The 27,458-nt window shown below is 45.4% G+C and overlaps 1 protein-coding gene across 2 annotated transcripts in view; it reads right to left on the bottom strand.

The window, feature by feature from the left end:
* The window catches only part of RAD21L1 (RAD21 cohesin complex component like 1), a 57,983-nt gene extending 33,585 nt beyond the window's left edge, over window positions 1-24,398 (bottom strand). For both annotated transcript variants that reach the window (XM_077460435.1, XM_077460434.1), the window contains exons 1-3: window positions 24,313-24,398; window positions 3,150-3,322; window positions 2,924-3,053 (exon numbers count right to left, since the gene is read on the bottom strand). In XM_077460435.1, coding sequence (XP_077316561.1) covers window positions 2,924-3,053; window positions 3,150-3,293 — 274 coding nt within the window. In that variant the 5' untranslated portion in view covers window positions 3,294-3,322; window positions 24,313-24,398. The remainder of the gene's footprint in view (window positions 1-2,923; window positions 3,054-3,149; window positions 3,323-24,312) is intronic.
* Window positions 24,399-27,458: the final 3,060 nt, after the last annotated feature.

Raw genomic sequence — 27,458 nt, forward strand, 5'->3', positions numbered from 1 at the left:
TTTTCGAGGGAACTGCTGTGTTTTCTTCAGGATTGGCTATTGGAGAGGAGGGGAGACTGTAGTGTGGGGCTAGTGGGGATTGAAAAGAAAAAAGAAAAAAAAGAAAAGTGGGATAGGGAGGGAAGGCAGGGGTGATCCAGGGAACAAAGTTAGCACGGGGGCTCCTACGTTTAGTGTGGTTAAAGAAGGTTCTTATACTCATCTGTGGAGATTTACTTTAGGAAAACCACGTTGTATGACATTTTGAGTCAGAACCTTTAATGAAACTTGTGGAGTCTTCCATCAGTTTAATGTCATTGATTCTGTGCAAACCATTGTTGAATATAGACTTTCAGAGTTGTGGTAAGGTGTTGTGGGTAGGTGGAAAGAATAAACGTGTCTTGGGGATAATATTAATTACTCTTTATTACACATCACCGACATATTATGAGTCATGGTCTAAGCTTTATTTCTTGGTTTTCTACCATTTCAGGATGAAAAATGTCCACTGTAAATCTTGCTATTGCTTCAGGGGAAGGGAGAGGAGATGAATGTAGTAAAAACATCTCCCCTTAGAACATTACCTTAAATATGATGTGCTTTTGAAACATGGATACCCATTTCTAAAGAATATCATGGTGGCTAAGTGGTTAGCACTTCCACCTAGAAGCAATAGGATCATCGATTTAAATCCCAAACAAAGCTTGCATGGAGTTTGCATGTTTTCCCTGTGCCTGTGTGTGAGTTTCCTCCCATGCTCCAAAGACATGCTGGTAGGTTAATTGGCTCCTGTCTAAATTGGCCCTAATATGTGTATGAATGTGAGTTAGGGACCTTAGACTGTAAGCTCCATGAAGGCAAGGACTAATGTGAATGTATAATATATATGTAAAGTGCTTCGTAAATTGATGGCGCTATACAAGTACCTGCAATATATAAATAAAAGCCAACTACTTCATAAATGGATATTACAGTTTAGCTGGGCACCAGTGGGTTGAATTACCTGTTAGATTGTTGGCTTCTCTTATTCATCAATGATTCCATCTTCAGTTTTTGTTTTTACTTTTGCAGCAGGACACCGTCAGAGGAGCAGGAGACACGATTTGTAATGGCTGCAGCCATTCGATTATACTGCAGATTCTGATGGGGATGTCTCACCACTTACAGGGGATAGGATTATGGAAGCTGCCAGCCTGCCACTGTCGACTTGTTTTTAACCGCTTGCCGCCCACCGTCATCTGATTGCCCCCCCAATAAAGAGGACCAGTCAACACCCATTAGAGTACCTGTCACAGTCCATCAGAATACCTGTCACAGTCCAGAGTACTGTAGTATCTGTCACAGTCCAGAGTACCTGAGTACTTATCTACAGCCCATCATAATACCCGAGGACCTATTTGCAGCCCATGCCTCATAGAATATAAATTGGGGTGTTTGATTTCCAAAATGGGGTAATTGTGTGGTGGGTAATTCCACTGGGCTGGTGCTCAAGGACCTTTAAAAGTGTAATAGGTAGGAATGCAATGAGATGTGTAATTTATGCTCCTAGAACGCCTGAAGGTACTACTTCAATGTTGGTGCTCTGTATGTGTCCAGGCTGTGTAAAAGTCTCACATGTTGTATCGCCATACACGGGAAGAGTAGCAGAATGTATTTTGGGGTGTAATTTTTGCTATATACATGCCATGTGTTAAGCCTCATACACACGATCGGACTTTGTACAAACTTTCCCGTGGATTTTTGTACAAAGGGCGTCGGCCGTGAACTTGTATTGCATACACACGGCGGGACTTTTTCAGCCAACTTTCACCAAATCACGTGGTTTTTCTGCTCTTTACCGCCACCTTTGGTCAACTTTTGTATTGTTGTCTGATCTTTTGCATTGGTTCTGAGCATGCGTGTTTGTACTTTGTACAAAATTCCTATGGTTTTATGTACACACGATCGGACTTTGCTCCATTGGACTTTTGTTGCCGGAAAGTTTGTCCGTTCGCACAGCCAACAAAAGTCAGATGAAAAGAATTTGTCCGATGGAGCGTACACACGGTCTGATGTTGCTCCAAAACAGCTAATTTGCATGTTTGTTGTCAAAAAATCCGATCATGTGTACGGGCCTTTAGAAATATCTTATAAATTTACAACTTTGTGTAAAAAAAAAAAAAAAAAAACACAAACATTCGGTGCACCCCTATTATGTATGGCTCAATTTGCTCTGGACCCACACCAAAAAACGTGCAGGACCCTGTTTTTTGTGTTTGCGCTGGAATTGGATTGCATTAGTGTTCGGAGCCATGTGATCCAATTCCACAGCTCACACTGCATTCTGCGAACCTATTTGGGGGGGGGGGGGGGTCATTAACTTTATATTGACACCCGCAGCAGTGAGGGTTTTCTTGTAATTTTTGCTTGCATGAGGGGGGAAAAAAAAGGAAGGAGGCTGGTTTTAAAGTGGTAATAAACTCAACTTTTTATTTTTTATTTTTTTTAAAGATGCAGGTAAGCCTATAATAAGGCTTACCTATAGGTACAGTAAATATATCTCCTAAACGTGCACTGTTTAGAAGATATGTTCTTTAGTAACAGCTGGTGACGTCACCGTCACATGCACACTGCACTTTCAATGGACAGCATGTCGTCCTTCAAGAGAGCTTTGACGCAGCCATGGCAGCGTGCCGCTGGAGGGCTTCCTTGTAAGGCAAGTCTGTCATAATGTGCTAGTATGTGATACATACTACCACAATATGACATTACCAGTAGGGGCCCAATGTTTTTTTTTTTAGTTGCAGTTTACTAGCGCTTTAGGTCCTCAGGATAGAAAAAGGCAACATATTATTCATTTTACAAATGACTTGCAGACCTGTAGGGTGTTATTAGTCTTTACCTGTTTTATATAAATCAAGTTCTTTGCAACGAACCCATTTTATCACTAGGGACTTATAGATACCTGGACGGAAGGCTAGCTTCATTTTGAGCAGAGATTCATTGCAGTCGGCCAGCAGATATTTTGTCTTTCGGTTGAATACTCGCACTACTCCAAGAAGCAAATGTCCCGATATTCGTAAGGACATCACCGTCTACAAGACAGATATTAAAGACATTAACAGTCTATTCCCATCTAATTTCCACAGCTACACAACACAAAAAAATAAATAAATAAAAAAAACACGTACCTTTGCAGACAGGATATTTTTGATGGCCATTTCAAGGTTGCATTCAAATATATTACTCTTGGTCAATTTCTTATGCCAGTGAGCCGCTATCCATATCTTGGCCAGGATCCCATGCTTGTCCAGAAGAACATGTGTGTAAAACATTTTTAAAAAAACTCACAGACATCTAAAAGCTGCAATACATGATACTGATTGTTATTCATTTGACATTTCATTTTGTTTACCAACAATACTGTAGTTGTATGCTTTTCTAAAAGGAAAAGTAAGTGACTATTAGGAAATAACTATAACATGCTATGAAAACTGGTAGTACCTATTGCAGCTGCCCAGTACAAGGCCAGTGCAGCATTGATATCATATGTGTGCACAGCCTATTGCATTAGGGTGTGCACCATAAAGTTCAAAAACACGTGTGTCTACATATATATGACCCCGGGCACATTTATTTCCCTGCCGACACATTGAAAGACTCTTATGGCAGAGACGGTAAGAGGGAGTGCTTTCCTATCTTCCCGCTGGCACACATGATAGTGATAATGCTAATGCACATGGGGTGATTAGGGTGTGCCCAGGCACATCCGGCACACGCCTATGGTTGAAATCCTCTAGTAGGGTGGTGTGGGATCTGATCAAGCTGGCTTGTAAAGAATAATAACTAACCTACCATATACACTGCTCCCTATTTTGCAATAGGGGTCCATCCACCTCTAGCGACACTTTACAGATTATAGGATGATGTCAATACAGATTTGAGCCTGCACAGAGCATGGAGGCAGGGATCACTGTGGTCTGGTTGGCAGAAGGGATAATGCAGACCAACAGGCAAAAGCAGCCCTATCTAAATTCAACAAAGGTGATCAGTACATCAAACATCTAGAGCTCACACTCAAACAAAATGGCTACACGACATTTCAGACTTTGACAGTGACGATTGGGATGACATATGGGACTTCCCTTTCAGATCCCTGGTCTGCTTGAGAGGCCAACTAATACACTTCAAGATGGTCCATTGCGCATATTTTACCCTACACAGATTACACAAAATGAACCACGCCCACACGTGGAACAATACCTGGTGACTTTACTTGTGTTTTTTTGGACCTGCCCAGCCATTGTTGAATATTGGAAGGAGATATTAAGTGTGATAACACAGGTCACCACCATACCACGCCAACCCTCCATGGCAATATGTATATTGGGCACAACAGAACAAATAATTCCAACGGTGGCAAGCCGCACCCTGGTCAGGCTACTTTTATTTGCCCGCAAACAAAGCCATAGCCCTCAGGTGCCGTAAGCCTTCTCCTCCTCCTCCTCTCTCCCTGTGGAAACAATTGGTCAACAACAGCCTACCTATTTACAAAGATTGTTATGCTAATAGGGGTTGCCCTCAAAAATATGACAAGGTTTGGTCCAAATGGCTGGCAGATTCCTCCACAGCCTCAGACTCCCACCCTACTTAACCCATTGTCTTCTTCTAATGAATAGGAATCTGCAATTGCGAATGTAACATATATTTATGAGATGCACGTTTTAGCTCCACGCTGTCCTTCTACCCATGGAGCCAGCCTGCTGCGACCATAGTAATTCCTTAAATTCCCTGCCTTGTTTCATGTAACAGTTTACCCTATGTCAAAACTCTGTATGTACCAAAGTTAACACTTGTCATGAACAGTGTATCACTTGTCAAACAGATTTGCAGGAAAAAAATATATATATATATATATATCAGAACATGCCATTGTACTGTTTTTTTGTGCCTTGTCTGAAGATTTCCTGTGCTGTTATTCAATCTTTAAGAGCCCTTTTACACCGCGCTGCCGTTTTACCCTCGTTTTAGCGGAGCTATTAGGCCGATAGCGGGTCGGTTTTAACCCCCGCTAGCAGCCAAAAAGGGCTTAAATCCGCCTGCAAAACGCCGCCGGAGCACCGTTTTGCTGGTGGTATCGCAGAGCTGCCCCATTGATTTCAATGGGGGAGCAGCGGTGAGTTCACTGCTCTTTCACTGCTCCAAAGAAGCTGCTGGCAGGACTTTTTATGATGCCCTGCCAGCGCACCGCCCCAGTGTGAAAGCCCTTGGGCTTTCACACTGGAGTGAATGGAGCCGCTTTTTTCAGGTGCTATACAGACGCTATTTTTAGCGCTGTAGCGCCTGAAAAACACTGGCAGTGTGAAAGGGGTCTTATTATAGAAAACACAAAAGTGAGAATATTCTTGTGTGTGAGAATTTGCTCAACCTGCCAACTAATACTGGACACGAGAATGAGAAAGATAAAATGACACCATGGAATAGAAGCGTCCACTATTGCATGCTCTGGTGGTCATATTGGAGAGGACATGGTCTCATTTAGACAAAGGACAAATCAGAAGGTATTAGTGCCAGGAGTAGAGGCCCATAAAGTGCAGCTAAAATAAATGCCAGCCATGGCATAGGCGGGGGGGGGTCGATTTAATAAAACTGGACAGTTCAAAATTTGGTGCAGCGCTGCATAGAAACCAATCAGCTTCCAGGCTTTTTTGTCAAAGCTTAAGGCTGCATTTTCACATGTGTTCAGCTTCAAACTTGTGTGATTTCATTTGTAGCTTTGATGCTACTTTGGATGCGTGCTACTTGGGTGAGACTTTGGCTGCTGCACAACTGTCTCACACAAGTGTAAAATGTACAACTCCGGTGGGTGCAACAAGATGTGTGCTTTCCCCCTTCTCAGTGTATCCTTACTATTGAGAAGTGCGGGGTGTAGCAAGATGGAGATGATGAAATGTCATGTAGCGCCGCCTCCTGAAGAGCACGTGCTATGCGGTTTTCAAAGTTAAGGTTACATCTGAACTGCAGTTTGGTTACAATTGTCTAAATTAGGACTTCAGCATCAGTCTGACTGGACTAGGAGATGTTCAGCCTGGCCAAAGGGGGCACTGTCTCTTCTGGCAGGTATGGAACTATGGTCTGGTTGGGGGCTTAAGTTACTGTGTTGTTGGAGCCCGTCCAGTGGGAGTGGCGCTCTTGCTGTGCATTCTGGGAGAGGGTATTTAAGATGCAGACGTCATGTGGTTCAGTGTTCCGGTCCATAAGGATGTACTGACTTCATGGTCCTGGTCCTCCTGACCAGCCCCCAGGAAGGCTATGGCCTAGGGTGCGGATCCACTTGTCTCTGGGCTGGATAGCCCAAGGCAAGGAAACTAAAGGAGGATTCTGAGCTGGTTGGGTGCCGTCTCTGGTTTGGGAGAGACCCATTAACTTCACAGCATTCCAGTGGAGGACTTCTCAGAAGAAGACCACGTACGGGTTGGTTTCTTAGCAAGAGCCTGGAAGGGCTGAAATACCCAAGAGAATCTGGTCTCATGGATATCGCCAAGCTGGCTGAAAGATCCAGGTATCACACAAGTGTTCTGCAAGTTTAGTTTCCTTTTTTTTTTTTTTTTAATTTATCTTTATTGAACAGTTTTTTAACACATACAGAACATACAAAAGGTCCCAGAAACCCCAGTCCCCCCCCCCCCCCCCACCCTTCCCACCCTCTCCCCCCTGTGCAGCCCTCCGATCAACTTCTGAGCTTAATCCATGTTCACCAACAGTACCTCACATATAAAAAACATATCTTATACCGTTAATAATTTAATAATTTTCCCAAGACCCACGACGGGGACGGGAGTCAACCTAAGTATAGCGACTCCCTGCCCCGTCCTTTACCCGACTCTCGAGGAGTTCTCCCCCCACCTAGCGATTAGATCACAGTATCTGTGGCATCAAGCCAACACCGCCACACTCTCTCAAATTTATTGGGACATCCTCTACGGAGATATGTGGCTTTGTAGAACGGCAGAGCATTATTAATTAAACCTTTCCAATAAGACACTGTAGGAGGATCAGGTTTCTTCCAACACAAAAGGATAGCTTTACGTGCATAAAATAACGTCAGAGAAATCAGAGTCCTCTGCGCCTTTCGAGGTGCCAACTCCCCCACCAGTCCGAGCAAACATGCTGCAACTGTGACTGGGATCGGCACCGAAAGTACTGATTGTATAACTTGCGCCACTCCCCTCCAGAACTCCTCAATCTGCGGACACTGCCAAAACACATGATCAAAGTCAGCTCGGTCGGCTGTACAACGCCAGCACCCCCCCGCACCCGTACCATAAATTCTGGCTAATCTGGCTGGGGTGTAATATACTCTATACAGGATTTTAAACTGGATAAATCTGTCTCTAGCTGATACCAGCGTCTGGAACGGGTAATCCCACATGTCATCCCAGTCCTCCCCCTCAAAGTCCGGCACCAAGGCACTCCAAACGAAAGTTTAGTTTCCTACGTGTTCTACAACAACGTCTGTGGCAGAGACTTGTTCCTGAGTAAGCACCTTGTTGGCTGCTAGGCCTTGTGAGAGAGGGACTGTCCAACTTGAGTGAACATCCAGTTGCAAATGGCTATTCTCTGGATGCAGTCAAAGTAACCAAGTTCTTCAATATTGACTTTGACCCTAAGAGTACCGTAACTTCCTTTCCAACCCTCTGATCCCACTTTAAGAGACTGTTCATTGTCTAAGTTTTTTGCCAATAAAATTGTAGCACTAACCCCCGAAGGAGCTGCTGGTTATTTTTGGGCTTCCCATTACCTTCCGCTTCTCCTTGTTGCACGTCTAGGGGATGTCGTGGTAAATAGCCCAGTAACTTGAGACTGACAATAGATCCACTTGAATGGATTTTATTTGCAAACTTCAACCATTGAACAGTCTTTCATCTTGGGATCAGAGGGTTGGAAAGGAATTCAGGTACTCTCAATGTCAAACTATATAAACGTTAAGGAACTTGCTTACTTTGACTGCATCCAGAGAATAGCCATTCGCAGCTGGATGAACACTCAGATTGGACAGTCCCCCTCTCACAAGGCCTAGCAGCCAACAAGGTGCTTACTCAGGAGCAAAGTCTTTGCCACCGACAGTGTTTCAGAACACATAGGAAACTAAGCTGTAGAACATTTGTAGGATATTTGGATCTTTCAGCCTACTTGGCGATATCCACAAGACCGGATTCTCTCGGTTACTTCGGCCCTTCCAGGCTCTTGTTAAGAAAACCCCCATACGTGGTGTTCTTCTAAAGAGTCCACCCCTGGAATGCTCAAAGTTCAACGGGTCTCTCCCGAACTGGAGATGGCACCCAACCACCTCAGAATTCTTCTCTAGTTTCCATGCCTTAGGCTAGCCAGCCCAGAGGCATTAAAGTCGGGTGGAACCGCACCCCAGGCCATAGCCTTCCTGGGGACTGGACTGGAACCCCGAACCACGTGACATCCGTATCTTAAATACCCTCTCCCAGAGGGCACAGCGAGAGGGCCACTCCCACTGACCTGGCTCCGAAAGAGTGTAACATAAGCACCTGACCAGACCATAGTTCCACGCCTGCCACCAGAGACAGCGCCCCCCGTGGTCAGGCTGAACATCTCACAGTCCAGTCAGACTGACACAGAAGCCATATTTCGACAAATAGACCCAAAGCAAACTGTAGTTTGGGTAAAGTTTTAACTTTGAAAAACATAGCGCGTGCTCTTCAGGAGCCCGGCGCCGCAAAATCCATTTAAGTGGACCTGTTTTCAGTCTCTTGAGTTACTGGGCCATCTACCATGGTACAACCATAGACGTGAAGTGAGGAGAAAGAAGGGAACGGTAAGCCCAATCTAACCAGCAGCTCCTTCGGGGGTTAGTGCTACAGTCACTTCCGTTACACATTTTGATGGATCGCCAAACATGAAGAAACAGAGGCTCTTTGAAATGTGTGACACAGCAGTGCTTACTCACAGGGCATGGTAAATACGTGTCACTGAAATTAAGGAAGTGTGGGAAATCTTCACAAAGGTTACAAACTTCCAGTTTATTCAGATTAATAGAAGTAGGTTACAAATAATAATAATAAAAAAAGAATAATAATTTGGAAATGTATATATAGGATTTTACATTTTGACTATATCTTTATCTATGGCCACAGAAGACCCAGCATATGAGATATAGCTTTGTATACCCATAATTCAATATCCAAGCAACAAAGACTTGTGATGCATACACAGCTCATACACCTGTACAGGATTGCTATGAACGAATGAATGAATGAAGATATAAACCCAATCACTAAATTCTCATAGAATCACCTCACATCATTTCAATCTTTTAAACTCTGTAGCTTTTATTAAAAGAATACCTGGTGAACCTGCCATGATTGGGCACTTCCTGTCATAAAGGTAACAACTGACTCCTGATTGTGCTCCTGCTTTTTCACCCTGTCACATGATGCCCTTAGTGAAGACTAAAGGCAAAGCTCAGAGTGTAGGTGTATCGTCACATATGGCGACCCATCACATTTGGCTACTGGCTGGAGTGCGCGACGCCGCCATATGCGTGCCAACACTTTTGCGACAAAACAGCACACTAAAACCACCAGATAGTGTGACGGAACTGATGTTGAATTGCGATTGCGCAGTTATTATGTGGCTCCGCCCCTAAGTCAAAGTTCATGCCCCACCATCCAAGTGGACATAGAGTTAGAGTATAATTATGCTGAGCGATACGAGGCTGTGCCCGAATCGTGGCGAGTGAAGCGAGCACGCAAGGGGCCCTGTTGCAAAGTGGTGTCTTACAATCAATAATTATACAGAAGAGGAGCTTGTCTGTAACGTCACTTAAGTCACATTATCTGACAGTTTCACTGCTCCGTATTGTCGTAAAAAAAAAAACTTTGGAACGCATATCGGCAAGTTACGCATGCACAGTGCAAAATTTCTCAGCGGATTGTCACTTCCGTAGCCAAACATGATGGGTCGCCATATGTGACGAAACACAGGCATGGTTCACAGAGAATTAATGTGCAGCCAGTGCTGGAGGGAGTGCAAGTAGACAAGAAGTGGCTGAAAAAACGCCAGAGAAGATCAGCAGCAGTGAAAAAAAAAAGTGAAAACGTTACTTTAAAGTGGTTGTAAACCTGTACATTTACCAAGTGAAGGGACTGGTCCCAGGTAATCAAACAAATCCTCCAAATAAGTTGTACCCATTTATCTGCAGCCCTCTATCCCTACTGCCCTTTAACAGTTCAGAATTTATACAGCTTGTCCGAGCTTCAGAAAGCAGGGGGCGGGGAGCTGAACCTACCCACTGCCAAGCTCAGTGATGAGAACTCAGATTCAAACCGTTAATGGGCAGGCTGAATGTACCAAGTTGATTGATGGATGGATCAACTTGGGTACAACCAACCAGATTCTCTTGTGATTACCATCTTCTCCCGGTGGGGACCGCATCCCCTGGCCCCTTCCCCGGGAGAAGATAATGGCCTGGCAGGAGGGAATCCCACATTAACACGGTCTGTGTTGATGGGGGGAAATCTTAGTGAAATTTGATCCATGTATGGCCGGCCTTAGTGTTCTTAATTGAGATTTACACACTATAGGGGGATATGATTTGTTCATATTTCTTGTCTGAGGTTTACAACCAATTTAAATAAAAAAAATATATAATACAACAGTTTATGACACCTGTGGTGGTACTTTAGCCAACTAAATGCCATCCAGTAAGGCCTCATTGACACGGCTGAATTGGCGGTAGTATGGCAAGTATCTTGCAAAAATCTGTAACTGAGAGCCCAGGAAGCAATTATCTGCGATGATTACCGATGGATGCAAGTAGCTTGCGTCGAGCGATGGCCATCTGTCCCTAACTGCAGGTAATTTCTCCCTCCACAATTACTTCTGATTACACCAGCAGACAGCTACTGTCAGCCTGCCATTACTTTTCACAGGCTTCCCCTCCACAGCTATTCACAAACCTCCAGTTTATCATAAAGATACTTTCTACACCACGGCCAATTGGATGATGTGAACGAGGCCTTAGGTTTTGGTTCTACTTTAATGCAAATAGAGAGCATAAATCTTTATCAGATTGCTACTTATTTAGCACACTACTGCATCTTGATTTTTGTCTGACACCATTTCCATTAATGAAATTCTCTATGATAAACACAAATCTGGCGCACATAAAAGGATACCCCCCCCGGAGACCAACAAACCCCAGAACTGGGTGTTCTTCTGTAGATTTCAACAGATGTATTAGAAGCAAGCACACATTTTTTTTCTGGGTGGCAACCCCACTAGGATACAGACAGTCTACAACCCGTAACCTGTTTGAAGAGTATGTGCAAAATTATTGGCAAGAAGTTATGGGGCACGCAACTTGTCACTAAATTTACGTACATGTGTTGCCTGAACCAGTACCAGGACAAGGCCCTTTAACACCCTAGAGCACATACGTCAAACGCAAGGCCCATAGGCTGAAATTGGCCCGCCAGGCCTTGTCATGTGGCCCTCTCACCCAGTTTTGCGGCTGGAAAGTGGCAGAACTCTATTCCGTCACCTCTGACTCTCATTCTCTGGCCCGCTCCCTACTGTCATTTGTAAAACACAGAAGCCTTTGCTCTCAGTGGCTCCCGGAATTAACAGATCCCTGCCTGCACTCATGGCGGGTAGAGATATTCAAAGAGAACGATATCCCAGGGGCGGATCCAGAGCCTAGTCTGGGAGGGGCACTGCCAGAAAATATGATTCATCAGGGAAATGGCTGGTGTTGGCGCTTCAATCATCATGGCACCATGGTTGTTATAGTGTCAGGGTGATTGTATCACATTATTTATATTATTACATTGTAATATAAGATGAAATCGTTCAACTCACCATAATGCAGAATCAGTGGGAGCCATGAGTGTGCTACTTGCCACACGTTGCGGACTGTCACTTGCCATGTCACCTGCCACAAGTTGCAGATTGTCCACTTGCCACGTCACTCTGCAGACTGCAAGGTGGAGAAGATGGAGGGAGGAGGTGGGTGGAGCCAACACTCACTCAGAGAAGGAAGAACGCTCTGCCACTGACAGTGGATGCTGGACATTTTAACTAGTCTGTCTAAACTGCAGCATTAATTGTTCCCCTATTTGAGGCTCCTGTCACGTCGGCTCTGAGACTTTACTCCTTGCTAGTGCCAGACGGCCCAAGCGCTAGCAACGAGTGCAGGAAAGAGGCTCCACCCACCTCCTCCAGCTCCTGGTCAGTGCGGCGCAGCGGCTTAACAACATTAGATGAGTCTCTCTCGCGATGCCGCTGATGTGAGAGAGAGACTCGGGCAGAGGCAAGTGACAACATGATGTGTCAGTGTGGTATTTTCGAGGGGGGGCAATTGCCCTGTGTCTCCCCCGTAGGAGTAGAGATGTATTGAAGCTTTGGGTTGAACTCTGTAGATAGCACACCCCTAAACCCTGCCCTCTGTACGCAACACACTCCCGAATCCCTGCCCTCTGTACGCAACACACTCCCGAATCCCTGCCCTCTGTACGCAACACACTCCCGAATCCCTGCCCTCTGTACGCAACACACTCCCGAATCCTGCGCTCTGTACGTACACTCCTGAACCCTACGCTCTGTACATAGCACACCCCTGAACTGCGTGCTCTATGCATGCTGCACCACCGGAACCACACTCTGTACATAGCCCACCTCTGAACCCTGCTGCCACTCTGTGCCGTGATGATGTGACTCCCGTGCACATGCGTAGGAGTAACATCATCACGGTCCGCTTGAATGGAAGGACCAACAGACAGAACCCGTAAGGGGGACCAGACGAAGATGGAAGCACCCAGGACCAGCATGTAAGAGCTAGAGGGCTCTGTTTGACAGGTAGGTCTGCCATAATGTGACACCTGGGGGTCCTTTTTATTTGGTTTTAAGGAGGTCACATCCACAAGATCAATCAATAAAATGTTACATAAACAATAAAACAATCTGGTATGTGCTCCAACCCAAAACCAATTAATGCCGCGTACACACGGGCGGATTGTATGGCGTACTTAGTCCGTCGAAACACATTTCAGCGGACAATCCGCTCGTGTGTGGGCTTCAGCTGACTTTTTCAGCGTGCAGTCCGGAGTACTAAGTATTTCGGTTTTTTCGAAATTCTGTCCGTCGTACTTTGGTTTCAGCGGACAATACGGTCGTCAGTATGCTAGTTCGACGGACTAAGAATGGCGCATGCCCAGAAAGGATTTACACGGCGGAAGGGTGCTTTGCTGTGTCTTGGACTTCCTATTTCTAGTCCCGTCGTACGTGCTGTACACGTCATCGAGCAAGTTTTCGACTGACTATTTGTGTATCCGTGTGTGGTCAAGTCCGTTCAGTGGAAAGTACGACGGACTGTCCGTCGGATTGTATGACGGACTAAGTACGCCATACAATCCGCTCGTGTGTACGCGGCATAACATGAACTCATGCATAAGAATGCCCCTACAGCCTACCATACATTTTAAAAGAGAAGTATGGACTTTTTTTTTTTTTGCAGAATCATACTGGTCCAATGCTGCATCTGTCCCCCCAACGGCTCTAACACTGAGAAGCAAACGATCAAACACTGCCAATCGCTTGGTTCTCAGGGCTCCCTGCTCTGCTTCCCCTCACTGAAGCGCTGGGCTATGGAGGGGGCAGGAGCATCTGGTTCAGCCCCCCAGCAGCTTGCTGAGAGCCTGGGCTGGGGGCCAGTCCAGGTATGTGGGCAGATTCTGACTTCATTGTCGCAATCTTGCTGGAGCCTGGACCGGCTCTGTGACGTCAGCTGGCAGTGGTCTTCGGCCCACTGTCCGTTGAAAATGGGTCACAGGTGTGCAGAATAAATCATATTTATCATAATCTTATTTCAACGTTTTAACACTTTCCTCCTAGAAATCCCCCTGAATACCAGGGAACAGCCAGACTCTCTGGATCCAGGGTGGCAGCAGGAGTCTGGACTCCCTCTGCAGCAACGATAGAAATGATAGAGTTACCACCCACAAAAGCTACATCCCCATATTATGGGAATTTCTTGGCATATTCAGTCATTCCCAGTTGTATAATTACAAGAAAGTCTTGCCAGCTGAAAGTAAAGACCTCATATGGCGCTACTGCAACCACATGGCAGTTGAAACCCCGGGCATCCTGCTGGTTGTGAACTCCGCGTCAGGGTTTACATACTCAACGTATCAGTCTGAAGCACACTGATCAGAGTTCTGCCCATTTCCATAAGATGGCTGCATTAGTTCCCTTTTTTTATGCTTTCTTCTTTTCTCATATGTTAATCCAGGCAGCACATGTTTTTCACGACACAAACACTCCAGCAGAACGCACCAGTTTACATGGATGACACAAAACTACTTAACACTAACATCTACTGATTGGTAAAGCTGCTATAGATGTAGGGGGGATGTGTATGTGTGTGTCCATGTAACCTGGTAATGGGATGGGTCAGACAAATATTCCCATCGCACATGTCAGGTAAGTGGGTGCTGTAGCGACCATCAGCTGGAAACTGGAAACACTCAAAACAAAAAAATTATGTCACCAACACACCAAAGACTTCTGGAAAAAAAAAAAAGGGAAAAAAAAGGGTCCAATGATTAATTTGACAATCACATGAAGGCGTCCTGCTTGGCCACAAAAACTTTGCTCTTTTAGCTGTGATGTGAGCGTCAAATAAAGTGTTTTTTTTTTTTAGATCTTCTGTGTACTGGTGATGGTGACATACCTTTCGTTTTGGATTTAGGTTGGAGCAGAGAACACAATGTTGTAGTGACTATGTAACATTTTATTGATTGGTCACATGGATGTAACCTCCTTAAAGTGAAACTTTGGTTCGGCTCTGTACTGGCTCCATAATGGCTTCATCAGAGGGGGGGGGGGGGGGTCCTGATGAAGCCATTAGCCCTGATGAAGCTGTCAGCAGCTGATACATGTGATGATGTCAAGCCCAACTCCACCCAACACGTTTGGTCTCACGATGATGTTATTAGGAGTGTGGCTTTGCAGCACAAATGCATGACATTAGTTAAAAAATAATAATAATAATAATGCCTAGTTGTGAGAGAAGGAGCAGGGAAGGAGCAAGGGGAAACATGACATGATGTTTAGGGTGAAGGTCCGCTTTAATTTAAACTTTGTATTAATAAAACCAATGGTGCTATGAAAGATATTTGTGGTGATCATTGCAGCACCTAAAAAGTCCCTTTAAAAGTATTCTTGTGTTTTCGGTCTTCAGTTATTTGGGATGTGGTGCATATAAAATTTCAGGCTAGCCTCATTGTATATGTTAGGTCAGCAGTATAGGATTGTGGGTCATGTTCCTTTTGCTCCTCCCTCGTGCTGAAGCCCCAAGGCGGCTGCTTCTTCTGCCTATCTGTGGCCTGCTCCTGTTTTGTACCCTAGAGGTATGCCCATTTACAGAGATGTATGTTCGCTTTTATAGCATCTTTAAAAAAAAAAAAAAGATTTTTTTTGAGGAGTTGGATGGAAAGCCGTGGGCCCTGCTATGGCTCTGTGACTAGAGTCGCTGCACTGACCTTCATACAAATGTGCAAGCAATACATTTTAAATATGCTTCAAGCTGTGCTCCATCTGCAGAATTTCCTCTGACCGAATCATTTGAATATTCCGCTTTACAGCATATTCATTATATACACAACCACTTCAAAACTGGACAGCCTGCATGCAAACAGCGTACACCCACTACAAATGGGCAGACCATCATTTAGCACTGAGCAATTCCCCTAAACTTGGAAAAGTATTTTTTGTCCAAATTAAATTGACTAATTCATTCTTCTGTATATGACTGCCTTCCTTCAGAGGGATCAGTGGGAAGCCATTAAGGCTCTGCAACATTACAGAAGTTGATAGTCTTACACCTGGGACTGCGTTCTAAGAGCTCTCAGATCACAATCCATTCAGTTATCCTCTCAGGACTGTCACACTGGCGCCCCTTCAAGGCTTCCTCACAGCCCTAAAGCATCCTGGGAACCTTGTTTTTGTATAACATCAATGTGTTTCCCTTTTCACACTGAGGTGGTTTTCAGGCGTTTTAGCGCTAAAAATAGCACCTGTAAAGCGCCTCTCAAATGCCTCTCAAGCATTCCCAGTGTTAAAGCGGGGTTCCACCGCCGTTTTTTTTTTTTTTTCCTGGGGGGAAATGACAAGGAGTACGATTTTGAATAGTTCCACTTACTTGTGCCATGCTAAAACTCTCATGCTGCCGTTTTTCCCACTTTTTCCAAGTTTATAAAATCGTCTCCTGACGGTTTCCATCTTGCCTGTGGACATGTGAAGCCCACAGGCATTCTCTTCCGGGACACTGTGCTGCTGATATCCCAGCATGCACCGCCCGTTCAAGCGCCGATCTCACGCATGCGCAGATCAAGCAAATCCGAGCGCTGACAATAACTGGGCGCCGCGCAGACTCCTAGGAACTTTAAAAAAGGATCCCAGGAGACAGTGCGGCCAAAAGGAAGTGCAGACCTGCCGCTGAAACACCGCCCCTAGCCGCAGCCGCACCGTCCATATCCGGAGACTACAGGAGACCAGGAAATTGAAAACAAAAAAACAAAGAGAAGATGGTAGCAGCAAGGTAATGGGGATATAATTAAATTACACCCTATTACAATCTTAGGGGCATAGCGGTTTAAATTCGGGTGGAGCTCCGCTTTAAAGCCCGAGCCCTTTCACACTGGGGCGGTGCGCTTGCAGGACTGGAAAAAAAAAAAAAAGTCCTGAAAGCAGCATCTTTGGGGCGGTGCTGGAGCGGCATATACACCGCTCCTAAACCACCCCTGCCATTCAAATCAATGGGCAGTGCTGCCAAAGCGCCTGCAAAGCACTTCGGCAGCTGCACTTTTCGGGCACTTTTAACCTCTTGTTAACCCCTTCTTTGGGGTTAAAATCGCCTGCCCAGCGCCGGTAAAACCAGCGGTGCTTTACCGCTAGCGCTCGGGTGGTCCGAGTGTGAAAGTAGCCTTAAGAGGCGCTTTTCAGGCGCTATTTTTAGCACTAAAACGCTGTAGACTATCTTCATAAAATAACATTGCCTGGGTGTCTCCGGATTCAGTACTTTCAGAATCAATGACCCTGAACAAGCAGAGGATATGTATACTTGTACAAAGATGTCTAGTTGGTAGAATGGTTTATAAAGTGACAGCAAAGCTAAAGCCAAACACTGCAGCCAAAAAAACTAAAGCCAAAAATTGTGTAGCTCAGTTGAGTTATACACAAGCAGTAAATAAAAGAAATGTGAGAGAAGTGGTACCATGCATTGTCCATGACATCATAACAGATACTGAGAATTACACCCGACATACAGGACAAGAGAAGTGGTACTGTGCAGATTCCATACATAGAGCAGTGCTCGACAAAACCCGGTCGCCAGGTCGCATTGGCGACTAGAATCAGCGACCTTGCGCCTGGGGCAGCATAGCTGGGGGTATCCCGTCTCCGTGGACCCCCCCCCGCGCGATCGCGTCGGGCTGCGCCGCAGGCGGCCGGTAATTGAGCCCCCGGCTTTGAGGCCTTCTGTGATCCTATGGTTCCTTCTGGAATCTGGCGCCCTCTTGTGGTGGCCGTTGGAATTACAACCAACAATGCTAATGGGCCAGTCTTTCTCCATCCCTTTACTTAGAACCCCTAAACAAAACAAAATATATATATATATATATATATATATATATATATATATATATATATATTATATATTATATATATTTTTTTTATTATTTATTCTAACACCCTAGAGAGTAAAATGGTGGTCGTTGCAATACTGTCTGTCACACCATATTTGCACAGCGGACTTACAAGCGCACTTTTTTTGGGGAAAAAATTTTTATTTAATAAAAAAAAAAAAAAAAAAAAAAAAAAGACAAACAGTAAAGTTAGCCCAATTTTTTTTTTTTTTATATTGTGAAAGATAATGTTACGCCGAGTAAATCGATACCCAACATGTCACGCTTCAAAATTGCGCCCGCTCATGGAATGGCGACAAACTTTTACCCTTTAAAATCTCCATAGGCGACGTTTAAAAAATTCTTCAGGTTGCACGTTTTGAGTTACAGAGGAGGTCTGGGGCTAGAATTATTGCTCTTACTCTACCGATCGCAGCGATACCTCAAATGTGTGGTTTGAACACCGCTTTCATATATGCGTTCGCTTCTGCACGCAAGCTTGGCGAGACAGGGCGCATTTAAAACAATTTTTTTTTCTTATTTTAACTTTTATTTTTATTTTTTTCACTGTTCTTTAAAAAAAAAAAAAAGTGTGTCACTTTTATTCCTATTACAAGGAATGTAAAAATCCCTTGTAATAGAAAAAAGCATGACAGGTCCTCTTTTATATATGCGATCCGGGGGGTCAGAGACCTCACATCTCATATTTACACTAAAATGCAATTTAAAAATGTCCCTCTAAGAGCTATGGGCAATGACTTGGAGACAGGTGGGGGGCTGGGGGCTATCTTCCCCTCACTCGTCTCCATGTCAGGCCAGGGACAGGTCCAGATCGCCGTCACGGACCTGGCTCCTAACTTTTTTAGCTGGCTCCTAGATTCCAAGCAAATTTGTCAACCCCTGACATAGAGAATAAAAAGAGATACTGAGAATTAGCCTGGGTTCACAGCATTGGGTCCGGTGCGTCCCTATTCACTGATTCTGGTGCAAATCAGGTCTGAATGTTTGCTTGAATTCACACCTGAATCAGAACCAAAGATGCACAGGACCCTTTTTAAATGCGAATCGCGCCTGCCTCAGAGCTGTGTGAACCGGCTCCATTGAGAGCCAATCACACTCTCCTGTCATACGAACTGGATGTGGGGAAACCCTCATCCAATATGCATTTGTGTGAACCTGGCCTAACACCCGGCATACAGGATAAGAGAAGTGGTACTGTGCAGAGTTCATACATACTGAGAATTACTCCCAGCATACAGGACAAGATGGGAGAGAATTCATAAAGAGTCTCATAGATACCCCTTGGAATGCCTTTAGGGAGCTCCACCAACATGGTCCGTGCTCGGTGTTGGATTCATGTGCCTGTTGGAGCTGGGCCTATACTGGACACACCTTCCTCGGTGCTCCCTCCCTCCCCGGCCACTGTGCCCCTTACACTGACAGTCACATGGCTGAGGAGTTTGTAGTAGAGGTGGGTGTCACGGCACATTCGGCTACCCATCACATTTTGCCACCCGCTGGAGTGCGCATGTGCGACACCGCCATATGCGTTCCAACACAGGGCCGCTCGCCACGCTTCGGGCCCGGCCTCGCTTAGCTCGCCACGCTTCGGGCACGGCCTCGCTTAGCTCGCCACGCTTCGGGCATGCCCTCGCTTAGAAGTGACGTTCGTATCTTTTATCAATCCGTCTAGTTGTGTGTGCCTGTTTATTCGCTCCTGTTTGTGAGTAGATATAGTTTGTTTTACAAATAAATTGTTCTTTTTAAAACTACTACACAATGGAGGATATCTTTTACTTGTTATTTTGAGCATTGTTGGTCGGCTAAAACTACAAGGAAGAGTGGCACTGTCAGAAGTCCCAGTCACAGCTCATCTGATCCCCTGGAATTTCCCCTGCAAATTTACTTTCTCGCTGTAACCTTACAGCTGTGAGGTAATTATTTAGGATTATCCACATTAACACGGGATACCGTTTGGAGGAGAGCTACCTTGGCACATTTGCACTATATGTTTGGTTGTAAAATCACATTTTAGATCTGCACGATTGGACTGTGTATGGGACACTATCGAGATTCACCATTTGTCGTTACAATTTTTTGCTATTTTTATTCACTAAGGATCATACTGTTGGTTTTTATGGTCTTTGCACTTTTAAACCATTCATAGATTTTTTTGGACTATTTACTACACTAAGCTATTGATATACAATGTTTGTAGTTTTATTTTAGATGTTAGATTTTTTCCCCCCTTTTTTTGTTTTATCTTAGACGATTCACTCTATTTTATATAGCTATTGCAATCCACTTTTTACACTGTATAGCTGGAGTCCCCCCCGTTTTTTATTGTCCTTTATTATTATATAGGCACTGGTATGATGCACTATTAATATACTTATATATATATATATATATATATATATATATATTTTTTTTTTTTTTTTCAGATGTTCATTTCTATGCACTTTTTTGCACAGTTTTTTTGATACTTTGTGAACGATTGACAGTCACTTTTTATCACATAAGCTTATTGTTTATGTTTATTTATTTATTGTTTATTTATTTTTCTCTTGGTATTTAAGGAAGCGCAACACACCCTCCCTCTATCATTTCTATTTCTATTGAGAGTTCACTCATAACAGTGTCTGCTGCTCCGATTAGAACCTTTTTTTCACTCCACTTCCAAAATTGTTCTTTTTTTGCCATAGAGCGCAGGAGCCTTTTTACATACACACGCCCTCGCTTAGCTCGCCACGCTTCGGGCACGCCCTCGCTTAGCTCGCCACGCTTCGGGCACGCCCTCGCTTAGCTCAGCATAAATATAATGAAACTCTATGTCCGCTTGGATGGTGGAGCTTGAATCTGGACTCAGGTGTGGAACGCGTACAGCGGCGTCACGCGCATGCGCAGTCCATCGGGTAACCAAATATGATGGGTCGCCATATGTGAAGATACATGGGCAGAGTCTAGTGGGGAACTGAGAGGCTAGTCCCCCATGTAGATGTGATGTGAAGCAGTGCTATGTCATGTTTACAGTACATACAAAGAGCAAAACACAGATAATGATAAACAATACTATAATAAATGTTGTGGAACTTTAGAAATTGTAAACAAAACAGTAAAATGCAAATCTCCTACCTAAAGGCCAAGCTCACACTAGTGCCATGTGAATCTGCGACTCCACTGAGAGTTCCCGCATCACACCCGACTCGCAAAGACAGTTCACACTGCACTATGCAAACTGCTGGGAGTGTCAATAGAAAGGACACCCCCAAATCAGTTGGCATATCGCAGTGCCAACTGTCAGTTTGGACATGAGTCGGATCGCATGGGTGTGAACACAAAACGCACTTAGTTCTTGAGCTTTTTTAGTGTGTTTTTTAGGAGCGGAGGGTGACCCAATCACATGGATGGTACTGCTACACAAACCTCTGCCAAGAACACAACGCGTTAGCATAGCGCAAGTGTGAACAGGGGCCTTGTGCCTGTTCACATGGCTGGCCAAGGAGAATAGTAAAAGAGGGTGACTGAGCCCCAGGTTTACCACCCTCCTAAATTGCCCATCTACACAAGGGCATACACCCACACAGGCAGCTGCAAACCTTAACCTCTTCCTGCCCACCCTGGCATCCCTTTAAAACGTTCTGAATGCCCAGGGGGACTGGAAGGATCGGCACATTGGTCACATGACCAGCTGCTGGTCCCACTGGCTACCAATCGTTAGTACTGATCAAGGACTGTCCTTGACAGTTCGGCCCCTGAGTTAGGCGTGTGCATTGAAGGAACTCTCATTACAGAAACATTGGCCGCCCCATGACACACATGTGCACTGCGTGGGCATTACAACCCATCCTTTTTCTGCCACACGTTATGCGGGCAGCAGCAGGTTCAACGACATGTCACATTTGGCAGGTGGTATTGCTGCCAAACACAACCTATTCAAGTGAATGGAAAAGCGAGGGAACCACCCTGCAACCATGTGCAAAGCATGAGGATGAGGTGCGGCGGGTGGCGGGCAATAAATTGCCTCCTCACTGACTGTCAAATGCCTCCAGAAAAAAAAAAATATAATAATAATAATTGATCCACTGCTGATGGTGGGGACGCTATGCTATGGTGATCAACCGGTGGCCCTCCAGCTGTTGTGGAACTACAAGTCCCATGCAAGGCTGACAGTCAGGGCTGGTGCAAGGATTTTTGCCAACCCCTTGGCTCCACCCCCTTTGCCCTGACCGTGTATACCCTACCTTTTTAATGAAGCGCCCATCAAATTCAGCCTCACCAGCACCCATCAAATGTAGCCCCACCAGTGCCCCATCAAATGCTGCGCCACCAGCGCCCCATCAAATGCAGCCCCACCAGTGCCCCCACCAGCGCCCCATCAAATGCAGCCCCACCAGCGCCCCATCAATAAATTTTTGCTTGCTTCCATTCATTTGGGTGTTGGGACACACAGTCCTCCACTGCTGCGATACTGGCACTATGTGCGAATGGAGCGGTGTCTAGCTGCTGATGCCGAGACTTAACTACTTGCTGCAATGAGAAGAGAGTAAAGAGAGTAGTACCACCAGCGGCCGGGTGCCCTATGTAGCACAGTGCACCCTAGGCGGCTGCCTAGTTTGCCTAATGGTAGCACCGGCCTTGCTGACAGTTACAAGCATGACTCCCAAAGGCATGATGGGACTTGTAGTTCCACAACAGCTGGAGGGCTATGGGTTGAGCACCCATGCATCCCATTTTTGCAAACAAGTGGTTGGCGGGGTGTTTACAGAGCTTCCCCATTTACTTGAATGTGTGGCGTTGCGCAGGCTTGCTTCCAATGATTGCTACATATCAGCTAAACATTGCCGCAAGGCATCGCAGCATGTAAACACCCCCAATCACTGCCTAATGCAGATTAATGGGGGCAGTTTGCTGGTGGCAAAAACAGAGTCTAAACCTTGCCAAGTGCAGCCAGGCATCTAGCATGCTCTGAAGTTGGCCAGGCATGCCAGCTCCTTCATTTCTCTCAGGATGGGCACGTATTTAGGGCTCATCCAGCCCACAACACGTCCATTAATGGATAATCAATGCGTTGTGTTGTAATGCGCTGGTGTGCACTTTGCACGTGTTGCATTTGTTTTTTGTTACCTTGCAGCGAGGTGCGTTTATGCGCATTTGCGTTTGTGTTGTGCTGAAGAAAAAGTAGTGCAGGCGGTACTTTTCTTCAGCGCTGGGAAAATGCGATGCAACGCGCTGGTGTGAACTGCATTCATAAGGAACCATTGTTGTTTATTTGCCCTGCGTTGGGAATGCGCTCAAACGCATCGCATCTGGTGTGAGACCCATTTCACACTGGAGAGCTTTTCAGGCATTTTAGCGCTAAAAACGTCGCCTGTAAAGCGCCTCTCATGACTCCCCAGTGTGAGAGCCCGATTGCTTGCACACTGGGGGCGGTGCACTTGTGGTACGTTCTGAAAAGTCCTGCAAGCCGCATCCTTGGGGCGGTTTGGAAGCGGTGTATACACGCCCCTGCCCATTGGAATGAATGGGCAGCACTGCCAAAGTGCCTGCAAAGCGATTCGGCAGTGCCCCAACAGGGGTTAAACGTGCCCCGCTAGTGGCCCGAAAAGCGCCGCTAAAACTAGCGGCACTTTACTGCTGACGCCCGGAGATTCCAGTGTGAAAGTAGCCCACATATTCGGGCACCGTTCACCCCACATGCAGTGTGGGAAACGGACGTTTCCGTGTGCATGTTCCGCTTCGCACAGGAATGCGCTGCCCTTTTTTAGACCCGCGCCATGAATTTTTCACGGCGCCCTAGCACACCAGTATAAAAAAAAGTTGTGATTGCCGTACACACATACATTTGATATATATATATATATATATATATATATATATATATATATATATATATATATATATATATATATATATATATATATATGTTCCTTCGGCGGCCCATTGAAATTAATAGCTGAAATTCAAATAAAACGCAGCATTATTACGTGAGCCGGCACTTAAGGCCTCATTCACACCTACGCGTTCTCAGAACGTGTGTAAAACCGCCCTACAAAAAAAAAAACGTGTTGCTTGGCAAACGTGGCTAGCAGATATACGTTTTTGTCATAAGCTGTTAAAAAAAAAAAAAAAAAAAAAAAAAAAAAAATGGAAAAAAGGTGCCGGAATTTCTTTGGTGCATTTGTCGAAATGCACATTAGCGTGACGTGCAGATATGAACGGGGCCTAATCTGAGAGCGGTAGGGAATGCGGACTGGCAGCCATGTTGGTCATGAAGTACATATATAACATCTCTATGTGACTTTACTTGCCACATACTTGTGTCAGGGTAGTAGTTTACAGCATATTATATATATATATATATATATATATATATATATATATATATATATATATATATATATATATATATATATATATATATATATATATATATATATATATACACACAAGGCTGTTTCAAACTTAACCTCACAAGGTCACCTCATATTTGTTATTATAATTCTAAATTATAATAATAATACTAATTCTCTGGAGAAAGCCATGCCTGGGAACCCCCACGCTCCCCCACCCCCTTCCCTCCGTGGACTACAATCCCCAGCATGCCTGGCAAGATGAACAGAAAAGGGAGGGATACAACCTGACAGGGCTTAGTAAACAAGATGGCGGCGCCCGCCCTTTTTTTTCTGCCTCAGGCTCGCCGAGCGGGAAACCCGCAGCGCGAGGGCAGAGAGGGTCACGTGAGACCTGCACCAAGCCTCAGAGCTGGAAGACATCGGGCGGCGGCGCGAGGGCAGGGTCGCGCGATGCGAGAGGGCTCTGCTCTGATTGGCCGATTGTGGAAAATGTCCCCAAATATATGTAAAAAAAATAACAATAAAAATGATAAAATGGGACAGGAAATGAAGTATGAATTTACCCCCTAAGGGGTGGGTTACACCGTGGTCATTGCTGTCCAGCTTTTTTGCCTGGCTGCTGCACTTGCTGGCTAAAAACAAGCATGTGGCAAGTGAAGTCAGCTTATCACAAATAAAGGAGTACCATGGGTGCCATGACAACCAAGCAGAAGGCATTTTCAGACGCCCATATGCACGTGGGGGGGGGGGGGGGGGGTGTCATAAGCATGTCTTTACCATCCCCAGCTGTGCCCCCCTTTAGCGGCAAAGGCCGGGGTGTACACATTAGAATTATACCGGGCACGTTCGGCACCCACTATCGCCCGCTTAATGCGACCCATTCTGGTGAATTCAGGTAATGAGTGCAATGCACTTAAGGGGTTAATGCAGGCGGACATGTTGCCTCCTCACCCCCTGTCAACCGCAGATCGCTTTTCAGAGGTGGGGCATTCCTTGGTCTTCAGTCACACCTTGAGGTACTGCAGTGACACCCGCTGCACCGTGTTTTTTTTAAAGTTTTTTGTTGGAGCAGCACCATTCATTTGAATGGGCTTCACTCCGCTTCAAAAATGCGCCAAAGAACCTCCTGTGCCTAAATTTTGACACAGAGCCAGGCGTGTTAGGTGTTGCGATGTTAACGCCTTTTGTTGCTTGAAAACCGCAGCAATATCGCACCGCGTTTGGGGAGCCTTATTTACACACCTTTTATGAAAAAAATGGGGCCACTGACTGGCCACCTTACAAAAAATGCCGGTTGCTTGGCACGCAACACGCACGCTCCATTAACCACTTCAGCTCTGGAAGATTTACCCCCCCCCCCCCCCCTTCATGACCAGGCCATTTTTTGTGATAAGGCACTGTGTTATTTTAACTGACAATTGCACGGTCGTGCAACGTTGTACACAAATAAAATTGATGTCCTTTTAAAAAAAAAATCCCAATAAGTGTATATTGATTGGTTTGGACAAAAGTTATAGCGTCTACAAACTATGGGATATAGAGATTTATATATATATATATAAACACACATACATATACACACACATACACATCTTTTATAATAAAAATAAAGGGCCCATCTTGCAGGGTTGCCAACCGCCAGTAAATTTACTGACAGTTCGTGTTAAAATATGTGCTCCTTCAGTAAATTTTCCATGTTTTGTCAGGAAAAATGCTGTAGGAGGTTGGCAACCCTGCTACTGTGACTGGCCACCTTATAAAAAAAAAAATACCGGTTGCCTAGCACGCAGCACGCACGCTCCATTAAAACAACCAAATCTACTTCTCTTCATATGTGTCCTAGGTGAATCAGACACAAGAGAAGCTGAAGGAAAAGAGTGACAGCCAGGAAAGGAGCATCTCCACAAAAGAATGGGCAGCCAACATGTTTCTCTCCGCAGGTTTCCTTTAACTGATGTTGATAAAATGGACGGACATGGAAAGGAGAGCTGTCAGAGGGGCGATGGTGGCTTAGCTGACCCGGAACAAGAATGTAAGTCATCAGTTTTGGCTTCACTTGCTGCATGCTTGCTTTGGATGAATTCCAGTCTTTGGGACTGATTTATACTTGTGCTGGTCCACTGAAGAGCAGTCCGTGTGTAATTTTTCAGAGGGCATCATCTCTTCTTCACCGCCCTACTTTAACACCTAAACGCCCACAACACCTGGTGACCACTTGAATGGGCCACGTTCTGCCTGCTGGACACAATAGCGGGGATCATTGTTGCCATGGCCTGTGTATACCCCCCAAATGGCTGCCTTACAGCAGGGGTCTCCAAACTTTCCACTTTACTGTCCCTCAGACTTTGGGGGGGGGGGCTGGACTGTGGTCAGTGTGAGTGGAAAAGGTCCCAACGTCAGTGGGAGTAAACAATGTCCCATCTTTGGTGTCATTGGGAGGAATTGTGGCCCATCCTCTGTGTCACTGGGCCCAACTGTTGGTGTCATTGGGAGGAATTGTGATTCTTAGTTGGCGTCGGTGGGAGTTGTGCCCCATTGTTGGTGTCAGTGGGAGGAATTGTGCCCCATTCTTGGTGTTATTATGCCCAATTGTTGGTGTCATTGGGGAGGAATTGTGCTCGTTTGTTGGTACCGGTGGGAGAAGTTGTGTCCCATCATTGGTGTCAGTGTCAGTGTGAGGAATATTGCCTCCTTGGTTGGTGTCATTGGGCCCAATTGTTGGTGTCATTGGGAGGAATTGTTCCCCTTCGTTGGTGTCAGTGGGAGTTGTGCCCCATTGTTGGTGTCATTGGGAGGAATTGTGCTCCTTCGTTGGTACTGGTGGGAGGAGTTGTGCCCCATCATTCGTGTCATTTTGCCCAATTGTTGGTGTCATTGGGAGGAATTGTGCTCCATTGTTGGTATCAGTGGATGAAATGGTGCCCCAAGGGCCTACCTAACAAAATCAAGCGAAAGGCCGCAGTTTGGAGACCACTGCATTACAGCATAGGTAAGGGGTGGGGTTGTAAAATCACGTCTTATGTGTAAATGTACCCTTGGGTTTAGTTCAGCCCTATGGGTGTGACCAAGCATGGGCACATTTCCTCTTTTTTTTTCCTGCACATTCCCGTACATCACGTGCAGGGCAGTCCATTCATGTCAATGGGCTGCCCGAAATGCGGATAAAAAAAAAAATCTGTCTCTTATCCAAAGAATGCGCTGCACCAAATCGCAGATGCTTGGGGGGGGGGGTGCCATTGACATAAGAATTGCAGCATGCCAGCGCATTTCTCTGCATGTCGTTAGCGTGAACCTAGCCTTAAGCCTTAGGGCCAGTTCACAGCAAAACACGGGGCACAAAAACTGATTCTGTGCACGTTTCCCGCACCGCGTTCTAAACAACCTGCACTTGCGATCTGCAGTGGCTGTCAGTGTTAACTTAAAGTGCAAC

The sequence above is a fragment of the Lithobates pipiens genome, unplaced genomic scaffold, assembly GCF_037356315.1.
Source record: "Lithobates pipiens isolate NorthernLeopardFrog02 unplaced genomic scaffold, aLitPip1_a1.2 Scaffold_28, whole genome shotgun sequence".
NCBI lineage: Eukaryota > Metazoa > Chordata > Amphibia > Anura > Ranidae > Lithobates > Lithobates pipiens.